The sequence below is a fragment of the Apodemus sylvaticus genome, chromosome 6, assembly GCF_947179515.1.
Source record: "Apodemus sylvaticus chromosome 6, mApoSyl1.1, whole genome shotgun sequence".
NCBI classification, from domain to species: Eukaryota; Metazoa; Chordata; class Mammalia; order Rodentia; family Muridae; genus Apodemus; species Apodemus sylvaticus.
The window spans coordinates 94132469-94151391 of NC_067477.1; the positions used below are offsets into that span (position 1 = coordinate 94132469).

Below are 18923 nucleotides of genomic sequence, written 5' to 3' on the forward strand. Positions count from 1 at the left end.
ACCATACAATCAGCAATATCCATGAGAACCGGATATATAGGACTATAGGGGACACTGTTCACCAAGGTGGTTGCTTTCAGAAGAGGAGCTAATTCACTTAGCCCTTAACTTCTTTGTTGTGCATTATAAGCTGGCAGAGATGAGGATTCAGAATTCTCCATGGAGAACAGAGTTTGTCTGCATATGTTGGGGGACCAGGTCTTCAGAGGGCCTGATTATCCCCTGTCAGAATCCCTCTGCACGGCCACTGCCTTCCTGGCCCACCCTCCATGACAAGGTCTGGAGACTCTGAGGACCAGGCACTTTGTCCACTGAGAGCTAACATATTGGTGTACTCATGAGTGCACAGACCAGAGTTTGGACACAGAGCTGCACTGAAGGCAGGTAGTGTATTTGCAAAGGACATGGTTAGCTGTCGTAAAATGACAGAAGGCAGCAGCAAACCTAAGTGATGAGCTGTGCCCAGAGATGCAGCACCGACACTAGCAATTTGTCCTGCAAATGACCTGGTGGAAAGCACTGGAGGCTTGCAGGGCCATACAGGCATCATTTTAAGTCCTCGGTTGTGCTACTGACCTAGACATCTGTCTTGACCACAAGCAAGATGGAGTGACCAAAAGCTCCTAATCACAGCAATGGAATTTAAAATTTCATATATTTCCTATGTCATGAGACACCCTTCCTTTGATTTTTCTTGTCAGCATTTAAAGACCTAAGAGCTATTCTTAGCTGCCCATGACATAGGGGAAGGAGATGATAACTTTACACTCATGGACTGAGCTGTCCCTTTTCCTCCCTTCCCATCTCATCATCTTCCTATGTGAGGTGTCCAGATTCACTGTGACAGACAATATGAGGAGGCTGTTCTCTCAGCCCCTACGGTTGAACCTTGCTTTTCTTTCTGGTCTCCCTAGATCACCAAATCCATGGGCATCCCTGAACATCATGCCTGCTCCAACCCTGGAACAAAGTATACAATTTGCCATTTGGTGGGACTCATCCAGTTCTTCATACAGAATGAGCCATGTTTCCCTATGCACACATGCATGTCACACACTTCTATGTTTCATCTTACCTCTGAACCTTTCTGCCAAGGACAGACCAAGCAGCCTAAAGACTGGCATACAGCAACCACTGGTGAGGTGTCTGGTAGAAGCAGATGGTTGACAGAAGACTGCAGGAGAGCTGATATCTAGGCCCTACTGCTTAGCTATATACCTATACACTTCTAGTCAGTGTTCCCAGTCCTTAAGAACTATAAATTCTGTCAGGCCAGATTCTCTTATTTCTATAAGAGCAGGAGGTACATTCTTTTTGAGCTTGAAAGAAGTCTGGGGCAAACAGGGGGGTGACTATGCCATAGTCAACTACATTGTAATCTACCTTTTGGTACCCAGGCACGGGGTTTCCTATACAACCTTATGATTCAGTACTTTTGTCCAAGGTGGGCCCTTTTTAGAAGTAACCGTCTGCAACAGGAGAGAACTAGAACTTTTATTTGCTTCTCAGAAAGTTGTAGTGGAAGGCTGCTATTTCTTTTTTTCTTGATATCCTAGAAATCTAATACTGTAGTTTAATTGAGTATGTTCAATAGACTTGTCTTTTCTGGTGAACCAATGCAAAGTATGACTTATCCCAGGCTCATAGTCCAAGCTTTCAAGACAGCTATCTGTCTGTGAATGGGAGAATCAGAACCAATAAATATGCTCACTCCTGCCTTTATGGTGGAAAAAGAGCACCCACAAACCACCTGACCACCATTGCTCTCTCCAGTAGCCTTGAGCAGGAACTCTCAGTCCCCCTCTACTCTCAAGGGAGTACACTAGAAGATCCTTTGGTCCAGGACCCTGTAGCTCATGAAGTACAAAGCTGAGGTAGCCCAGACAGATCCACTTACAGTCCAGGAAAAGGTGTGTGGCTCTAAGATATGGCCATGACTCTCCATATGTGCCCAGGATAAAGTCAGTAAGGTCAAAAGAGAAAGCCTCGTCGAGTTGCTTGTCAGAATACAGTGTCCTGGACTACAGTCTTGGAATAGGAATGTGACAAAGGACATCTAATGAAGAGATTAACTGAATCACCATGCACTGTCAATGGATTGAAAAGTCTATCAACTGAGTTTACATCTGTGTGAAGATAATTTCCTTTGTTTCCTTCATTTGCAACTGAGTGATCAAATTTTGAGACTTGAAACTAGCAAGCAATTATTACCAAAGAGAAACCCAATAAACTTAGTTCCATGATACCTGTAGTATATCTTTTGTTCTATGTCTATCTATTTATCTGAACATCAAAGACCCAATGATACACATAGACAATCAATATAAGAAATGTCAATGAAATATTAAATTTCATTCACAAAACAAATTACTTATTGTCTCTATAAGAAAAGTGTAGTTAAAATATATACAGCATCTTATGTTGGATTGTTACAACGGTTTTTAAATTCCCAGACATTTCTTTTAAATACTTTGCATGCATATGGTGTATGACTTTAAGTATCTTTTACAGAGAGGGGCACTAACTCTTTAAAATCCCCTCTTCTTCCATGTACAGGAAAGTATCAAACCAGACTCTGACATCATCAGATGACTTGTAAGTACATTAGTTCTAAGAAGGCAGGGATCCCAAGGCTCAGTATCAAATGTCCCACACTGAGGCTGGACTTCCTGCTATCCAGATAGAGATTTCCTGATATCCAGATAGAGACTTCCTGATATCCAGATAAAGAAGGAACTCAGGCCTGGTTTGCTCAAGGGGCTGGCTGAATCAAAAGTCCTGGGTAGCTTCTAAGACAAATTACTAGTACACAGAGGATCTCCAGGGATCCACCTTAATTAGTCTAGGGTGCAGCGTGTGCACAGACCTTGAACAAGGCCCTCAAAAGCTTCTAATATGTACCCTTGAAGAACATTGGCAATGTGGAACTTCTCAAAATAGTTTAACCTGTTCCTTCTAGTGAAACTTGTCTTGGGTATTTGCCTTTTAAGAGGCTCATTAGACAAAGGTACCAGCTCAGCCATACCCCCAAAAGACTGAGGGCCCAGGGTCTTGTTTGCTATACCCTGTAACCATCCAGGGGCCAATGCCTTGGAGTCATTGCAGAAACAGTGCCCCTCTTGCCCACAGGTGTCTCGACCTTCCCCTCCTGGGCCTGGGGCATGCAACACAGGACTCTGCCATGTGTAGTGTCACTCTGACACCCACTGGGTGATCTGCAGGACATGGATACACATAACAACAACATCATCAATGGCAACGTGTCTCCCATGTATAAGAGTGTGCACCTCCTACCATCGTCATATCCTTTGGGGGATATGTCCCTGGTTTGCACCTTGGGAGCTATGGCTCTTTTGCCATAAGTATGGTTGTCGTAACTGTTGTACTCAAACGAAGTCTTGGAATATTTCTCAAGCTCCTTGGCCAGGTTGGAGCGCGGTGTGGTTGTGGGAACATTGTTTCTGTAGCCATACTGAGGAATCTCAAGCTGTTTGACAAAGCACATTGGCCTGAAAATAAACAGACAACCAACATCAGCCTGCTTTCTCATTGCTGCCCATGCAACATGATTCATGTTTGTCATAGTACATATGATTTCTTTTATCTACCAAGGATTCAAGACCTTTCATACATTAGACTTTAGTCCTAGTTCCCCACAAAAAAAAAAAAAGAAAAAAAGACAGGCTGATTTAATTATATATCCCAAATAAATTATCTGACTAAAAGTCAATACTAGATATAAAAAGAAGTAATAGAATACTTAAAATGTATGTTATCATTTTCTCTCTCTTTCAGGAAGAATGGTGGTAAAATATGACACAGGTAGTTGAGGAAAAATCTGATATATAGGCATTGCATTTGTGGGGTTTACAAAGAGTAGAGGAATCACACAAATGACATGCACTCTTAAAAATAAGAAGAAATAGACACACATAGGGACACAGAATGAGACAAAATTGGATCTGGATTAATCCAGTTGGGCATTAAAAAAGAATTATAAGAAAACCTAACCTAAGATCAAATAAATATTCATGTTCCTTCAATGTTCTTTATCTAGTAGTCCTTTATCTTAGACTTTGGAATAAAATATTTAAATGGAGGTTTTGATTCTTAGTCCTTCACTGATGTTCAGTCCTGTGTTTATTTTATAAGTGGAAATCACTAAAACACAAAAGAAGTTGAACATTGGTCCCCTTATACTCTTTCACCAATGAGGTGTTTGCACATTTCACTCTCAAGTCTTAAACTTTTTTTAAGGTAAAATATTGCTGAAAGTTCTTGCAGGCAGGCATCCCCATATCATCACCATTTTTGATTTTTTAAAAGCGTCCTTAATTTCAGGGGGGGTTGTTGATCATTCTATTTCCAATTTATGTCTTTTTTTTTTAAAATAAGGCCTCAAGAAAAAATGGGTGTTATGGCAGGGGAAAAAACAAAACAAAACAATAAAAATATGGTGGGCCATGTGTTAGTGTTTGCTCACATTATTTACAAAGGCCAATCACGGACGACAACCTTTTTCTTGCTCGGTGGACTCAAACCTGGAAATCCTGCCCGTACCTCACTGGGAAATACTGCCGGTTCGTCGTCATCCTGAAACACTGCTGCCGCACCCAGCTAGGAAACACAGCCCGTACCTCTGCTCGATACACTGCCTGTTCCTCGCCGGATGTACTACCTGTCCTCAGCCGGAAACACTGCCTGTTCCCGCCGGAAACATGGCCTGTCCCTGCCGGAAACATGGCCTGTCCTCAGCCAGCTGGAGGCAGGACTCATGGACCCGAAACATGGCCTCAGCTATAATACTCCGCGCGCACTTCGCTGGGAATCACTTCCTGGACTTCTGGTGTGGATAATGGCAGCTGTTGGGTGAGCTCGTGCGGCCACTGCTGGGAGGGTTCGTGCAAGGCCAGAGTGCTAAGGGCGTTCTCTGTGGGACAGGGGTAATTCCCTGAGGCTCGGCCTGTATGTGCTTGTCTGATTGCTACAGTCGCACCAGTTCATTGGAAACATGTTTAGAAAATATAAAAACTGCTGAAAGAGATGATAACCTAGAATTCTTTCAGACTTAAAACTGTTAAAATGTTGGTATACGTTTTTTCATACTCAGAAAAGTGGTATAATTTGCCCCTGATTTCACATGGCATTTGCCATTTCTTTTAGTTGCTTACATTTTAAAGGCAGTTTTTGTGATGTGGTATTAGAATAAGAACATTACATTGTTGAACTTTTTTTTTTCATAATTTCCCTTTGGCTAAGGACTCTGCTTCCTTAAACAGCCTTGGGAGTTTGCAGGGATCCTCCAAAGATTAGTGGACTGAGAGGTGGGAAAGAAGTTGGACAGTTTTTTTAGTATTCAGTCCTATCTGTAAAGTGATTGTGATTGTGACAGTAACTAGGAAACTGAGAGGCAGACAAGAGGTTCACCTAAGTTCTCATCATAATGCAGAGACTCTCAAAAGTCAGAGAGGGATTACTTGGAATAGAGGGATTATAGTTATATTTAGTTTCTTATTTTTGTTTAAATATTTTAAATTTTCTAGAAACATTTTAACTTTTTATCAAAGGAGAAAGGGCATTTAATTCTATTGCAAAAAAAAAAAAACCTATGAAATAATCAATAAGGACCTAGGTGTTCCTATCTCTTGCATGGTGATTTTCTCCAAGTAACTTATCCCAAAGAAATACCTTTAGTAGAGGCCAAATGCTGTATCTATGGGAAACTATTGATCATTATTCTTTAGAGACAGCCTGTATGCCTCTGAGCTAGCACAGAGTTATGGCTCTGATAGGACATCCATGTAATTGGGTATATTCAAATGAGAACACTAGGGTGATAGCGTTTGTATGGGGAGACATTGTCATGAGATTGAGTAAGAAAGCAGAAGTACACGGACTGTCACAGGTTTCATGAGATGTGCGTGGAGTCTGTGAGGAATGTAGATGTCTTCGTCTACCAATAATCACCTTTCCGATTTTGGAAAACGGGGTTCAGTCTTGCCCCTCGGGACTTTTCCACATTAACCTGCAGTACTAATTCAGGTAGTCATGAACCCTTGTGCTGTGTCCTGCCTGTCAAATGGCAGTGATTCCACCTACTTCCACCCACGCCTCAGGGTGTGTGAGGATAAGGGGTGATGACAGCTTTGATGGCTCTTCATACAGAAAACTTCCAAGCACAGGGAATGTGGCATTCATTAGTCTTGAATTTTCAAAAAGACCAGTGCCACCCATAAGCAGGTGCTGTACTTTACTTCAAAAAATTATCTTGGGCTGCTAACTTTACTAATTTCTAAAACTTTTCTATTTTATTTAGCATTCATAGACTTATGAATTGTCAGGACTACAAATCACATAACTACATCCAATTCTCTCACTGCTGAAGCCACACTGAGCCACTGGAGACCTGGGAGTTACACTGACCACCAGGCTTCTACATAATCTTTCACGATAGAGGGTACAGGCCTCAGTTTCTAATCTGGCATGTCTTCCCTCTGCCAAGAGCACATCTACTCCATGGAGGGTCTCAAGCATTCTCTCTGCTCCAGGTCAGGATAGATTCTGAGGGAGAAGCATTGATAACACACTTCTGTTGAGTACCTGAGGACTCGGTCTGAGGCCTGGTTGGATTTGGACACGTCACAGCTCTGGTGTTTCTCTTGAGCCTTTGCCAGTTTTTCTGCAGCAGCAATAGGGCATCCAGAGAGGCTACAATGACAGAAGATAGATTTAATTGAGGGGTCTCAAATGGCTTGCCACATGCTGATAACACCTACCATGTTCTGTCCTTCATCCATCTAAGATGACCCTGAGGTAGATGGAGCTAGCAGAATTTCCCAGGCTGCCTGGTACTGTATATTTCCTAGGCTCTGGCAAATAGCTCTTATGACAGCACCAAACCTGTCCAACGAGCATACCAAATTCCAGGAAGCAAACGCAAAACAAGCTGGTTAAAATTTCGGGCAGAGCACTTGGGAGGCAGAGGTGGCCAGATTTTTGAGTTCGAGGTTGGCCTGGTCTACAAAGTGAGTTCCAGGACAGCCAGGGCTACACAGAGAAACCCTGTCTCAAAAAACAACAAAAACAAACAAACAAAAATTCAGGCGGAAATTCTGGAGTACTGACCATTTATGCAGACCGGGCAATGGCAGCTAGGGAAGGCATTTTTTTTTTTTTTTTTTTTTTTGACAGATTCAATAGTGACAGTTAGTTGGCTATACCAGAAGGTGGCACTCTGAGCTGATGCCAGAGGTATCTATTGACAAGGCTTCAGGAATTCTGACTTTAGCTCACCAAAGGAGGGGGAAAGAAAGAGAGGTACAGCAGGACCGCCTCCAGGACTTCAGTCAAATGTGATTCTTATCTAGTTCAGCTGGGTCAGTATGGCAGAGGGAACAGTGAGGCCTCTTTTGTTCGAACCTGCTTCCAAAGGGAGACATAGTATCTGCATGCTTGCCTCTGTGTTCTAGATCTGTGTGGGTGTCCATCCATGTGCATGCATGTTCTGATGGCAGAAAAAGGAACTGACACTGCAGGCTCTGCACAGCACTCAGCTGGGATCTCCTGCATCGCTGCCAGCTCCTGCAGACTCTGTACCAGAGAGGCACTGCAGGGCATAACACTGTGGTCTGTTTTATTATAAACTTAACACCAGTAGCTGAGCTGCTTGTTGTAACTAACCAGTGAGACAAAAATTAAGAGAGATTTTACAGCTTCCTTCTCCCATTTAAGAATAAACCTAAGCCAGGGCAAGACAAATCTTAACAGAGTTACATTTTGCTACTGCAAAAGAAGTGATCTGGTATCACCTGGATTTTCAGAGGAACTTAGTGACTCTTACAATGTCTGAAGAGGATGGGAGAGAAAGCTGGAACACCATCAAGAGTACAATTCTGATGATGTATATTTTCAGCAGTAGTCCAGTTAAAACCATTGACCTGGAGCAGCGTCCTCACTGGTGTACCCCTACCAGATGCGTTTGGACATCTGCTCATATTTTAATGATGTTGATACTGATGGCCAGGGGATTCATCAAATTCAAGAGCAGCCAAGTTAGTCATCTGTATTAGCCCTGCTGTGTTCTAGTTCACAACCCTGCCTCTCCTGTGAGGGAAGGTTCCTGGAGTCCTTCTGGTCACTTTCATTTAAGTGGCTGTGGGTTCCATCTTAGACGCTGTACCAAGTAGGTGACTTTGTGAGGAAACAGTGCTCTATTACACTAGAGGAGACAACATAACTGAAGAAATTAAATCTTCAAAAAAATGGGCAGCTGAGCCTTTGACATTCCTGTGCATGCTGTGACCAACTCTTTAGGAGCACCGTGTGACGTCTGCCAGTCTCCTTTGGTGGAAAGGACGGGATACACAGTGGTAAAGAGCTACCACGGGGCAGGGCTGTGAATGGCCTCTTCTAGCATAGACCCCGGCAGAGAGTGGCTTACCTTCTGTGCGAGTTCCTGTTGCTATTCACATGCCCTCGGCCTGTGCAGCCTGGAGTGGGACACTTGAGAACATTTTCATGCATGGCAAGAACTTGACAAAGGAGAGGCAAAAAAAAAAAAAATAGCCCAGCATTAAAAGAGAAATAATAATAATACAATATGTAATTGTTTCAACAGGCTAGATAAGTTTATGACAAACTACAAACGTCTGTGATGTGCATGACCAGGAAATATATGTGGGAAGAGAAAGAAGTTTGTATGACTGTACTCAGGCATGCAAAGCAGGGTGCACTGGCAGGGAGCCACGGGGGTCAGAGAGCGCCATAACGGAATAGTCCCCCGTGGGACTGAAGCAAGGGCCACCCTAGTGTATCCCATAGATAAGCACTGGATGCTGAACAGCCATGTAACAGCACATAGCCTGGGCGTTTAAAAATCATGCCTGTGCTTTGGAAACACATGGGATTGTGAAAGTCTGATGCGAGTGAGCCAAACTTTAAGCCTTGTTTTTTAAATAAATCACATTTATTTAGGAAATCAATATCTTTTGTGCTTTCAGTAGAATGAACAGGAATAACTAGATCTCTGCTTTTTTTTTTTTTTTAACCACATGAAATTAACAAATAAGAAGAGAGAGCTGGTCCCCAGGGCACGAGGCACTGCCTGCTGGCATCCAGGGAGGCTGGGCCTTATTGCCCCACCCTCTGTCTGCTGAGGCTTGTGGAGTTAGGAGTGCTGGAGAAGTCAAGACAACTGACTCCAAAAGAGCCCGCTCGCCACATGCTCTGTCTGTCTGAGCCAGATGTCTGCGAAGCCCAGTCCTAACTGCCTGCAAAGCCTGCCTTCGGTCGAGTGGCCCTGGGAGCTCTGCTCAGCCATGTCTGCCCACACCTGTCACTATTGCCCATGGCTCTTCTCCCGTGGAGCAGTCATTGTCTTGCTGAGCCCTGTGTAGTTTTCATGCCCTTGCTCTTATGCCCGTCCATGTTTAGTGTCTTTACTATTGGTGAATTCCTTAAAAACAGTCCATTGTTGTTTTGTTCTTAAGCGTTCATAGCTCCTGCCTCTTCTTTAGATCTGGCTAAAGTTCAGTAAATATGAATTGAGGTGGAAATGCCAGCATTCAGCTCATTTCCTGTGAGGGCCTGGAGGGAGCCTCGGAGATCCCCTTTCAGAGGAATCCCTCGCGCAAAGGAAGATATGCCCTTCTCCTTGAAATCTGCAATCTTACTAGCCTATTGCTCTGTGAGAATGACACATACTCCTCTTTACCTCAACACATGCCTTTTTTTCTTTTTATGCTAAATATTTCTATTATTAAATCTTCCCTGGAGAGAGCAAACACCTTTCAGGCTTAACTGTGTGGTAGAGTTCAAGTGTCTGTGTCCTGCTAAGTAGAGACACAGAAACTTCCGTATGCTCAGTTCACACCTGTAGTGGCATCTGCTTCTCAGTCTGCAGGCTGCCTCTGTGAACTGTCTCAAACCATTTCCCCTTCATCAGTTTGTGGCGCCACCCCTCACTACTTTACCCAGTCTTTCTCTGAAGCATCTATAGAAGACTTTCAAACAGGAAGCCCAGTGACCTCTAACCATTCCTCCTAGGTTCCTTCTGAACCTCAGCCATGGCCTTCATTCCTGGGCTTTTGAGGAATGTTATTTTACCTGGTTGCTGCCCCTATAGCTCCTTCTTTACCTCACCTTTCCACACAAGCCTATGTTTGGGCTCCTTTCTTTCACTCCCACTTCATGCTTTTCCCTGGCAACTCACTCCCGTTTTACTGGGGTTCAAAAAGTGCCACCCAGGGTGCCACCCACTAGACACTTCTTGGTATCCTCCCACGCTATACAGCACACTTTAAGTCTGTATTATGGGGTGGTAACAGAAACTCTGGCTCCGCTGGGGTCTCCTTATGCACAGAACTGCCCTTTTGTCCTTTAGTCAGTGTGTTACAGGGCAGAGCCCTTCACTAAATTCATCTGGGTGGAAATGGACGGGAAGTCAGACCAGAAAAACAAATAAGGCTACTACGGAGTACTCTACTTACTATTTACCTTTACATTTTACAGTCTTATAAAGAACTACTCATGAGAAAGTAGTTAGAGTTCCTCTGTACCTCCATGTAGGGTATACCCTTCATGAGACAGGATCTCATATAGACCAGGCTAGAGTCAAACTCAACACTCCTGCTTCTACTTCCCAAGTTCTAGGATTATAGGAATGTACCCATGCCTGCCTTTGAAATGCTTTTCTTCAGACAGTGAGTTTTTAAGACCAGGTCATACTTGAGCTACACTTACTGCTAAGATGGGCCTGCTTGTGACCAGTCAGGGCAGGCCTAGTCAGTTTCTAGTTCAATAGGGCAAAACACATACTTGAACCACATCTAGATACTTCCTGTGAAAATAGAGAGTCAAGGAGAATTCTTATCCATTGAGAAGGATTGATCTTGAAGGCAAAAACCTATGCCCTGGAAAAAGAATCCCATAAAGAAACCCTCCTAAAGCATTAGCTCTCAGCCTTGGTGCCTTATTTTGTACTGAGAACTTGCAGAGTGCCTGATGCCGAGAAGCAGGTTAGAACTGAAATGGTGACACCAGGTCCAGGGTTCAGATTGATGATGGCTTTGGTAATTGGCATGGATTTACAGCTGAGTTCAGACCCGTTCAACTCCTGCTCAGATGAACTTTAAGGTACTGAGCCACCTATTGCCAGCCAGTGTGCTTCCCTTGAAAGAGAAAGAAGATGGAGTCAGATCGCCATGTTCTTCATCTGGTAAACAGGGCAGTGCTCCCTGGGGAGTTTATGGCATTGAATGGGTCAGTGCTTGCGTTTGCCAGCCAAGCACCCACCACAGTGCTCACATGTGGAAGCCGCTGTCATCAACCATGCGTCTCCCTGTCATGTAACACACGGGATTATAAACACACCTGGATTTGTTTATTTTCACAACTTTTCATAATCGTTCTCAAGACAGTTACAGGAAACATGCATTTTAGTCGACATTGAGAACCTGGAGCCACAATAGCAAAAGAACATATTTCACCAGAGAATATGTAGCTTTCCCTATGTCTAATGTTGCCCTACTCCAAGAGCTGCCTGACCTTTGACAGGTTTGTGCCTCAAGGATTTCAAGGGTGCCCATGGTAACAGAATGTTTCTCAAAATGCCTTTGATTCAGCTGGCTATCTAGCCACACCATGAACCTCCTCCCCCACAGGAAGCTAAAGGAGGACACTACATGCTATAGGTGCATCTGAGGCATCCATCATCTCACTCACTCCTGAACCTGTGTGTGTGTGTGTGTGTGTATGTGTGTGTGTGTGTGTGTATGTGTGTGTGTGTGTATGCACGTGCGGGCATGCATGCCTCGGACAATTGATTCTCATTGATTTTATACAGTTGGCATATTCCTTGCTAAGAAAAAGGTAAAAAAAGAAAAGGATATATATCATTTTAAATCTAAAGGAAACACTTTCTACAGATTGATTTTATAGCTTCAGAACCTGTCTACTAGAAAGATGTAGAAAGATGTAAAAGGAAACCCCACCAGATCCAACCCTGTTCATTTAACATCTTTAGTGTGCAGATGCATGTGTGATATGCAACAGATTGCAGTGGCTGTAACAAAACTGTTCTGAATGCGGTTTGGGCAGTTCGCAGTAATTCAGAAATTTGGCCAGGAACCCCAAGGCCTCCTTTTCCTGGGATTTCTAGAAGACCAGTGTGGATAGGTTGTTTTAGAGGCTGGCTAGTGTAGTTCTGTAATATGTGAGACCAAATAGAGAAATGACCTCTTGGGGATAACAGAGTAAATAAACCTGAGGCTAGGACCAGAGCCCACGTGAGCCTGGGAGCCTACTCCGGGAAGTCAGCTTCAGGGTGAGCCACTCTTCAGAGCTGGTGCCCAGAATATCCAGGAGATAGGGGAAGCTTCCTGAGGTGCTCTCCAGGCTGAGGAAGAGTCTGGTCAGTGACAGCTGCACTGGGGTGCCATGAAGATGAGGTTGGGGAGGGGATGATCGACAGAGCCAGAGTGCTTGCACGCCCCGGGGAGCGGCGAGACACGACTTACTTTCTGGAGGGACCCTATCTTTGTGCGGGCATCCAGACAGACTGCGGTGATGCGGGTAAAGCCCAGTTACGTGGCCGGTTCCGTCACACCCGGGGGTTGGACACTTGCTCTCTCTCTTTTCTGTTCTTGAGGGATCTAAAAGCGACAACAGGTGTCAAGAAAATGAACGTTTACCAACTGCAGACTCATGCGGTGATCCAGCAACTTGAAGAGACCTTTGCTAAACAAAGAAATTAGGCAGGTGTCAGGGACAGGCTGGGACATCAGGCTTTTGCTTCATATCTTTTTGGGTGTGGGTGATATTTTTCAACCTTACACAGTGTAAGCAGGAATGATAAAGGATTTTGATTTTTATCCAAAAGGAAAATAAAAGTACCTATCTCTACCCTTAACTCTTGATTAATTAGTTTCCCGTGTGTTACATGATAAGCTGTGTTGCTCAAAGAAATCAATGTAAATAGTGATGAGACAGTGACCTTCTTAGAGAACAAAACTCCATATTGTTTTCATTCGCCAATTTCCCCATACAATTCAACCAGAGCAAGGTGCTGCTCAAAACCCTTCACCCCATTCCCTCTTTGTAGTGCTCTGGTCTTATTATGCTGTAAACTACAGAATTTTCCTGCAGATTTTTCTCTTTGTGGTTAAGCCACACTGTTTCTTAGCATAGCAATTCAGCCCGTTTTTGGAAAATCAACTGAACTCTCAGAAGGCACTGTAAGCAAATGACAGAAAGGGTGGCGATCCCACCTGGCAGGGTGATGGGCAATCAAAAAATGCTTCAGAAGCCGCTGGAGCAACCATTTGTTTTGATTTCTTCGTCTGTACTTGGAACCAGAGGAAGGCTCGTGTAATGCTGTGCATGCATACACAAAGTAGGAGGTCGGGCTGATCTAGAGCGCTGCCAGCTTCTCTGCAGCGCCAGCCAAGAGCCAGTCAGAGCAGACGTTTGGTCCAGAATTGAATGCTGGATGCCAGAGATGTAACGATATCCTAATAGAGTTTTTCTATACCCAGATCACCCACAGTTCACCCTCATGCATTACAACAGTTCTAGAAAGTATTTCTGAGGTCAGCTCAGCTCAGCCTGAATAATAAATTGTAGATTGTGACACACTGTTTTGGAAAAAGCATTTGAAAACCAGTTGCTTAGATCACCAATAGTAGTCACTATTTGTTGGTCCAGTAAATACTAGAGTTAAGTTTTCGTTAGGAGTTTAGTTCTTTTCTATGAATATCTCATTAATTAGGCCAATTGTACTTGGTAGAAAATACATACTTTACCTTTTGTTAAGAATTATTTCTATATAAGAGGAAATTGCTTCAACCTCAGTCTTTTGAGACTGAATGCCACCCTGTAATCCAAGTAGGCCTGGATCTCAACTATATAACTCAGGTTGGCTATGATAATACATGTGCCTCAGTCTCCTAAGTGCTGGGATTATAAGCATGAACTACTATACCTGGCCTGATTTTGGAATTTTTGCACTCTTAGAGACTTGTGTCACTTATGAGAATGTGAGTAGACAAAAGACTCCTGGGATCTTACAAATGTTGTTATGTTATTGTGAAGGACACCCCCCTTGCCTTTTCTGCTAACACGTCATATGTAGAATGTTCCTGTCACATGCTATAATCTCCACAGCCAGCACTGGTGTGGAACAAAACATTTCCTTGGCATTACCAGCTGCTGTCCTGCCTCTACCCTTGCCTCATGGCCTCTGCCAACAAACCCAAGAGTAAGTCCTGGCATTTCAGTTTTTAAAACCTTATAGATACAAAGAAAAGCCTAGCATTTTGTTGCCCTTTGAGTAATTTCATTATACTGATAAAAGTAAATCCATGTCATTAGAAAATAGTAAGCACACAGTTACAGTTTCAAAGGACAGCATCGATAATATAAAGTACTAAATTTAAGAAACTTTTAACTAGATACAAATGACTTGTACAGGATTAAGAAACACAACTTACAACCATTATTACTATTATTAATTATTTAATTATAAAGTAACTGCTTTATAGGACCCAGTTATTTCTTACAAATAACATGATTTCACAGATGTTGAAACAGTTTTGAAATTAAGTGACTCTTATATTTAAAAAAAAAAAAAGTCTGAAAACTCTCTAAGGTTCTAGAGACTAGGAACATAGTCTGCTTCTGCTTGGGTCGCATTGCCGTTGCCTCCACCACCCCTCTCCCTCAATTCCTTGTCTTTTGCAATCTCAATTCAGTGTTCAAACAAGCAGGAAACCACAAAGCAAACAAAAGGACCAGAAACTTTGCAATAACTTAACAGAAAAAAAAAAGTGTGCTGAAATCAGCTCATTTCCCTTCCTCCCTGGAGGGAGGTGCAGGGAGTTGCGTGGAAGGCAAAAGAGTTCCTTTCATATTAACTTAATACTTTGGAATGTTATACATTAGTGCTTTAGTGAAGTATTTTCAGTTAAGATGTGTGGAATGAGAATAGATAAACATGTTGTCTTTCAAGAGGAAACAGAGAAGCCACAATACAGCATGTTGATGGGCAGCGTCAGGCGTGTTGGTGAGATATGGTCCCATAAATTTAGTTATTTTTTAAGATGGCTTTAATCTCTTTGCCCCTTTTGTGGTTTGTTTATTGAAGTGTGTCTGTTTGTATGTGTGTGGATGTGCATGTGTGTTTACTTGGCTTCCTCTTTTTGGCTCTGAATGTAACTATAAGTAGAGACAAGGAAACTTAGAAACTTGATGGAAAACACCAATAACTTTGGTCAAAGCAAACCTGGGAAACTAGACAGGTGGTGAATAGCACCTTCTATCTCATGAGAAAATTCAGGCTCCTAATCTTCCCCTCCTCATGATAAAAATGGACCTTTCTCATGGATGGGAAGCAGTCAGAGCAAATTCCATGTTTTTGTATAAAAGTAAAGAAAAATAACAACAGAGCAAAAAGTATCCTTGGTCTCTTATTTGCCTCCACCAGCATGGTTACTCCCTTTCCTTCTCAGTGTCAGAGCTCTGTCCTGGGAACTACTGCCTAGAATTCTAAAACACGGGCCTCAGAATATAAACACCAGCACCCATACAGGAACGCAAGGATTTCTTTCTAAAAGTGTCTGAATTTTTTCATCCTCAAACATCCAACTAAAAACTCTAACTGATCAGTGCATCATGACCTATTCCAATGCTAGTGCCGTGTGTCAGAGTGTTTCTAGGGGGTCCCACAGCTCCATGCCATCCATGTGTGCACTCCTCTGGTGGAATGTGCTTGCTTCTGTAGTGAGTGGAGAGACCACATCCAGGCACTAGTCAATTAGTTACCCTCAGAGCTCTGGCTCAGGCTCCTGCCAGCTTGGCCTTGGTGATAGCAATGCCTAGCAGGCCGTGGAACTGTGAGCACGCCTTGAGAGGGAGTACACACCTGGGCCGTGATGGGGAAGATGTAGCTTTTCTGATTATTCTAACTTTGTTCAGCAACTGATTTTCAAACTAAATTCCTGAATCTCTTGATCAGATCCATAGTAAGGAAACTGAGTAATCCTAATGAACATCATAAAATGAAAATCAGAAAATGGAACATTTTTGGTAATAATACAGAAAAGATTTAAGGAACTACCAATTTCATTTTTGAGATAGTCTCTTTCTTAGTTCTGAGTCTTTTGAGGACTTAACCACACTGACATGCTTGCTATGTGCAGCTGAATCAAGGTTTGTCCCAGTTGCAGATGGGTACAGACTATTGTTCCATTTGGTTCATTAACCAAATATATAGATAGTGCAAATATGTGCTCACATATTTCATAAAATAAAATTCAGCTAAACTATTGAATAGTTTTGAGATTTTTAAAAATAATACACAGTATTTGAAAAAAAGAGTCACAATTGTTTTCATAATGCAATGGAGCTAGTAAGGGGAATGAATATTCTAGAGAAATTGCTATTGGTTTCAGCTGTGTCCTCTCCGTGTCTTGCATGGCAAGTGGTTTCCTTAGCTAACTTTCATGGATAATTAATGTGCAGTCACTGTCCTTATCTCACACCATCGGTCATCTTGTTGCTGTTCAATTCCTTTTGGGTATTTTCTGTGGGGGCAGTTTCATCAATAACTGTCACAAGGTGATAATTTTATAAATCATGAAGCCATCTACTTAATGCAATTTATGAAGAAAGTGTCTCGTCGCTGATTGACTGATTGTTACCTAAACCCTTGCCACCATCTAGCATAGATCAGGGTTCCTTTGTAACAGCATTGCTTGGCCCTTAATGGTCTCTATCACAAGTATACCTATGCACAAGCCCTGACTTCTACGTGAATGTTGTTTCCACTGTCATCTCCTGTATCTGCTCTAATGACAGGACATTTAGTAGTTTTATGTATCTCTCAGACAAATATTTTATTTGTTCTATAGACAAATTATCACATAATAGAGTTCTAGAACAAGCTCTTAAAATGTGCACTGGATGTTAGATTTATAGAGATTTACAGTCTAACAGACTATCATCAACATCTTTCACTTAGCTCACATTTGCCTGAAGCAACTTACGTTAGGTAGAAATATTACCTTTACCATAGTATGGCTTTTTGACATGGCTGTCACTGGATTTGGATTTTCTGTCTTCCCCAGCCAGCTGTCTTGGAGATTGGTCCTCATAGGATCTCAGGTTATCCCTTCTCCCAGCATCCATGGCCATCTTCTCCCTCATGGCCTTGGCTCTCTCTGTCTCCAAGGCAATGGCTTTCTCTAGCAGAGTCAGATTGCCCTTGGTCATGTCAAACACTTCCTCAGACCTGTCTGAGTTCACTGATGTGGTGTCATCATCCCTCTCATGACACCCATCCTCCTTGGCACAGCTGGAGAACGTTCTAGACCTGGGGCTTAGCTGTTCCTCCAGCCGCATAAGGTTCATCATATCCGAGTAGCTCCTGTCTGGCGTCCTCCCAGGAAAGTCGTCCTCTTGCCGGACATGTTGGCGTACACTCATGTTGGGTGGTTGACTCCTGTCCTGCGGATTGGTCTCGCTGAGTTTCCTGGCCAGGTCAAAGCACTGGTTCCTCAGGCACTCTAGACTGCTTAGACATACTTCCTCATCACTCTCCTCCACCATCTTCTCCACGAGCCCATTGTTCATGGGCTTCCCTAGCATCACATAGTTCATGTTTCTACTGTCCTGCTGTGACATCCCCTCAGCATAACTTCTGTCACTGATGTTCTCTGATAGAACAACACCATGTCCTTGTGCCAACAGCTTAAGGGAGTCCACTGTTTCTCTAACAACATCACTGTCTAAGTCTAGACTCAGTTCACTTTTCCGACCGAGGTTTTCATTTTTGTCACTATCATCCTCCAGACTATTGGAGGTATTGCTGTTCATTTCTGACTCAGTCCTAGCTCGGTATGCTGCGTCCTCAGCAATTTTGCCAAGATTTAATAGCGACTTAGCTACCAGTTCATCATAGTTATCATACTCATCATTGTTGTTATCATCCTTGTCTGTGTCCTGCATTATTCGAGTACAACTCATTTGATGGTCTTCTGAAAAAAAAAATAGAGAAGACAAAAAGGAAAAGGCTAGACCATGAAGTTTATTTCTGTAGTATGGACAGTAAGCTCACAGAAAGTCAAACCCTGCTTGGCCTAGAAGAGAACCTTAGAAAACATCTGCTGCTGGGTAGAAAATGTAGACATGAAGAAAATGAATCATGTTAAAGAACAGGAAGCCACTTAAGATATCTATGGAGAGCTAAACTAAAGAAGCTGAACTCCTTTAGTAAATCTTAAAGTTAGCTACTAAATATGATAAACATAATGTAAAATAGACATATTTATTTTTAATATCCTAATTTACCACCTACATTGGCTTTATTTACAATCAGCAGTTGGTGTACCAATTACAGACATCCCATCACCAAGCTCTCTAAAAGTTTTTGAACTTTCCTTTTTTCCCTCATTCTAGAGGTTCTCTGTAACCCCCTTTAAGTGACTTACTTCCAATCATATTTAGGCAACATAGAAGATAACCCTAGATTTCTGAAGTCACACAGGGAGACTAAACACAGTATCATATAAACACTGGATTGAGAGGTTTGAATGTGATAGCTTCCAGTCAATGGATGGAGGCCCACAGTGAAGTGACAGGAGTTCCACAGTAACATAGGAAAGAAAGAGCTCAAAGGCTGCCTTTCTTCTGTCTGGACAAGTTGGACATGCACAGTGGCCACATGTCCCTGGGTCAGAAGGGGCTGGTTAACTCTGGCACTCACAGTCTCTCATTTAATTCGACCTGTGGTAATAATACATTCACCCATCTTAGCTAGAAGAAACTTGAATAAAATGTACTCAACCTCAAAATACTTAGAGTGCTTTTCAAAGTCCATGTTAAGCATGACGTAAACCCTCAATTTCATCAGAAACCCATTTGGCTTTCAC

General features: G+C 42.8%; 1 protein-coding gene and 1 long non-coding RNA gene across 2 annotated transcripts in view; one reads left to right on the top strand and one right to left on the bottom strand.

Moving 5' to 3' along the window:
* The window catches only part of Myt1l (myelin transcription factor 1 like), a 394986-nt gene that overhangs the window by 83514 nt on the left and 292549 nt on the right, over positions 1-18923 (bottom strand). The window contains exons 10-14 of the mRNA XM_052186010.1: positions 17064-18029; positions 12516-12650; positions 8441-8531; positions 6601-6708; positions 3295-3509 (exon numbers count right to left, since the gene is read on the bottom strand). Coding sequence (XP_052041970.1) covers positions 3295-3509; positions 6601-6708; positions 8441-8531; positions 12516-12650; positions 17064-18029 — 1515 coding nt within the window. The remainder of the gene's footprint in view (positions 1-3294; positions 3510-6600; positions 6709-8440; positions 8532-12515; positions 12651-17063; positions 18030-18923) is intronic.
* Positions 4738-18923, top strand: part of LOC127687414 (uncharacterized) — a 95154-nt gene continuing 80968 nt past the window's right edge. Inside the window, exon 1 of the long non-coding RNA XR_007978379.1 lies at positions 4738-4869. This is a non-coding gene — a long non-coding RNA (uncharacterized LOC127687414). The remainder of the gene's footprint in view (positions 4870-18923) is intronic.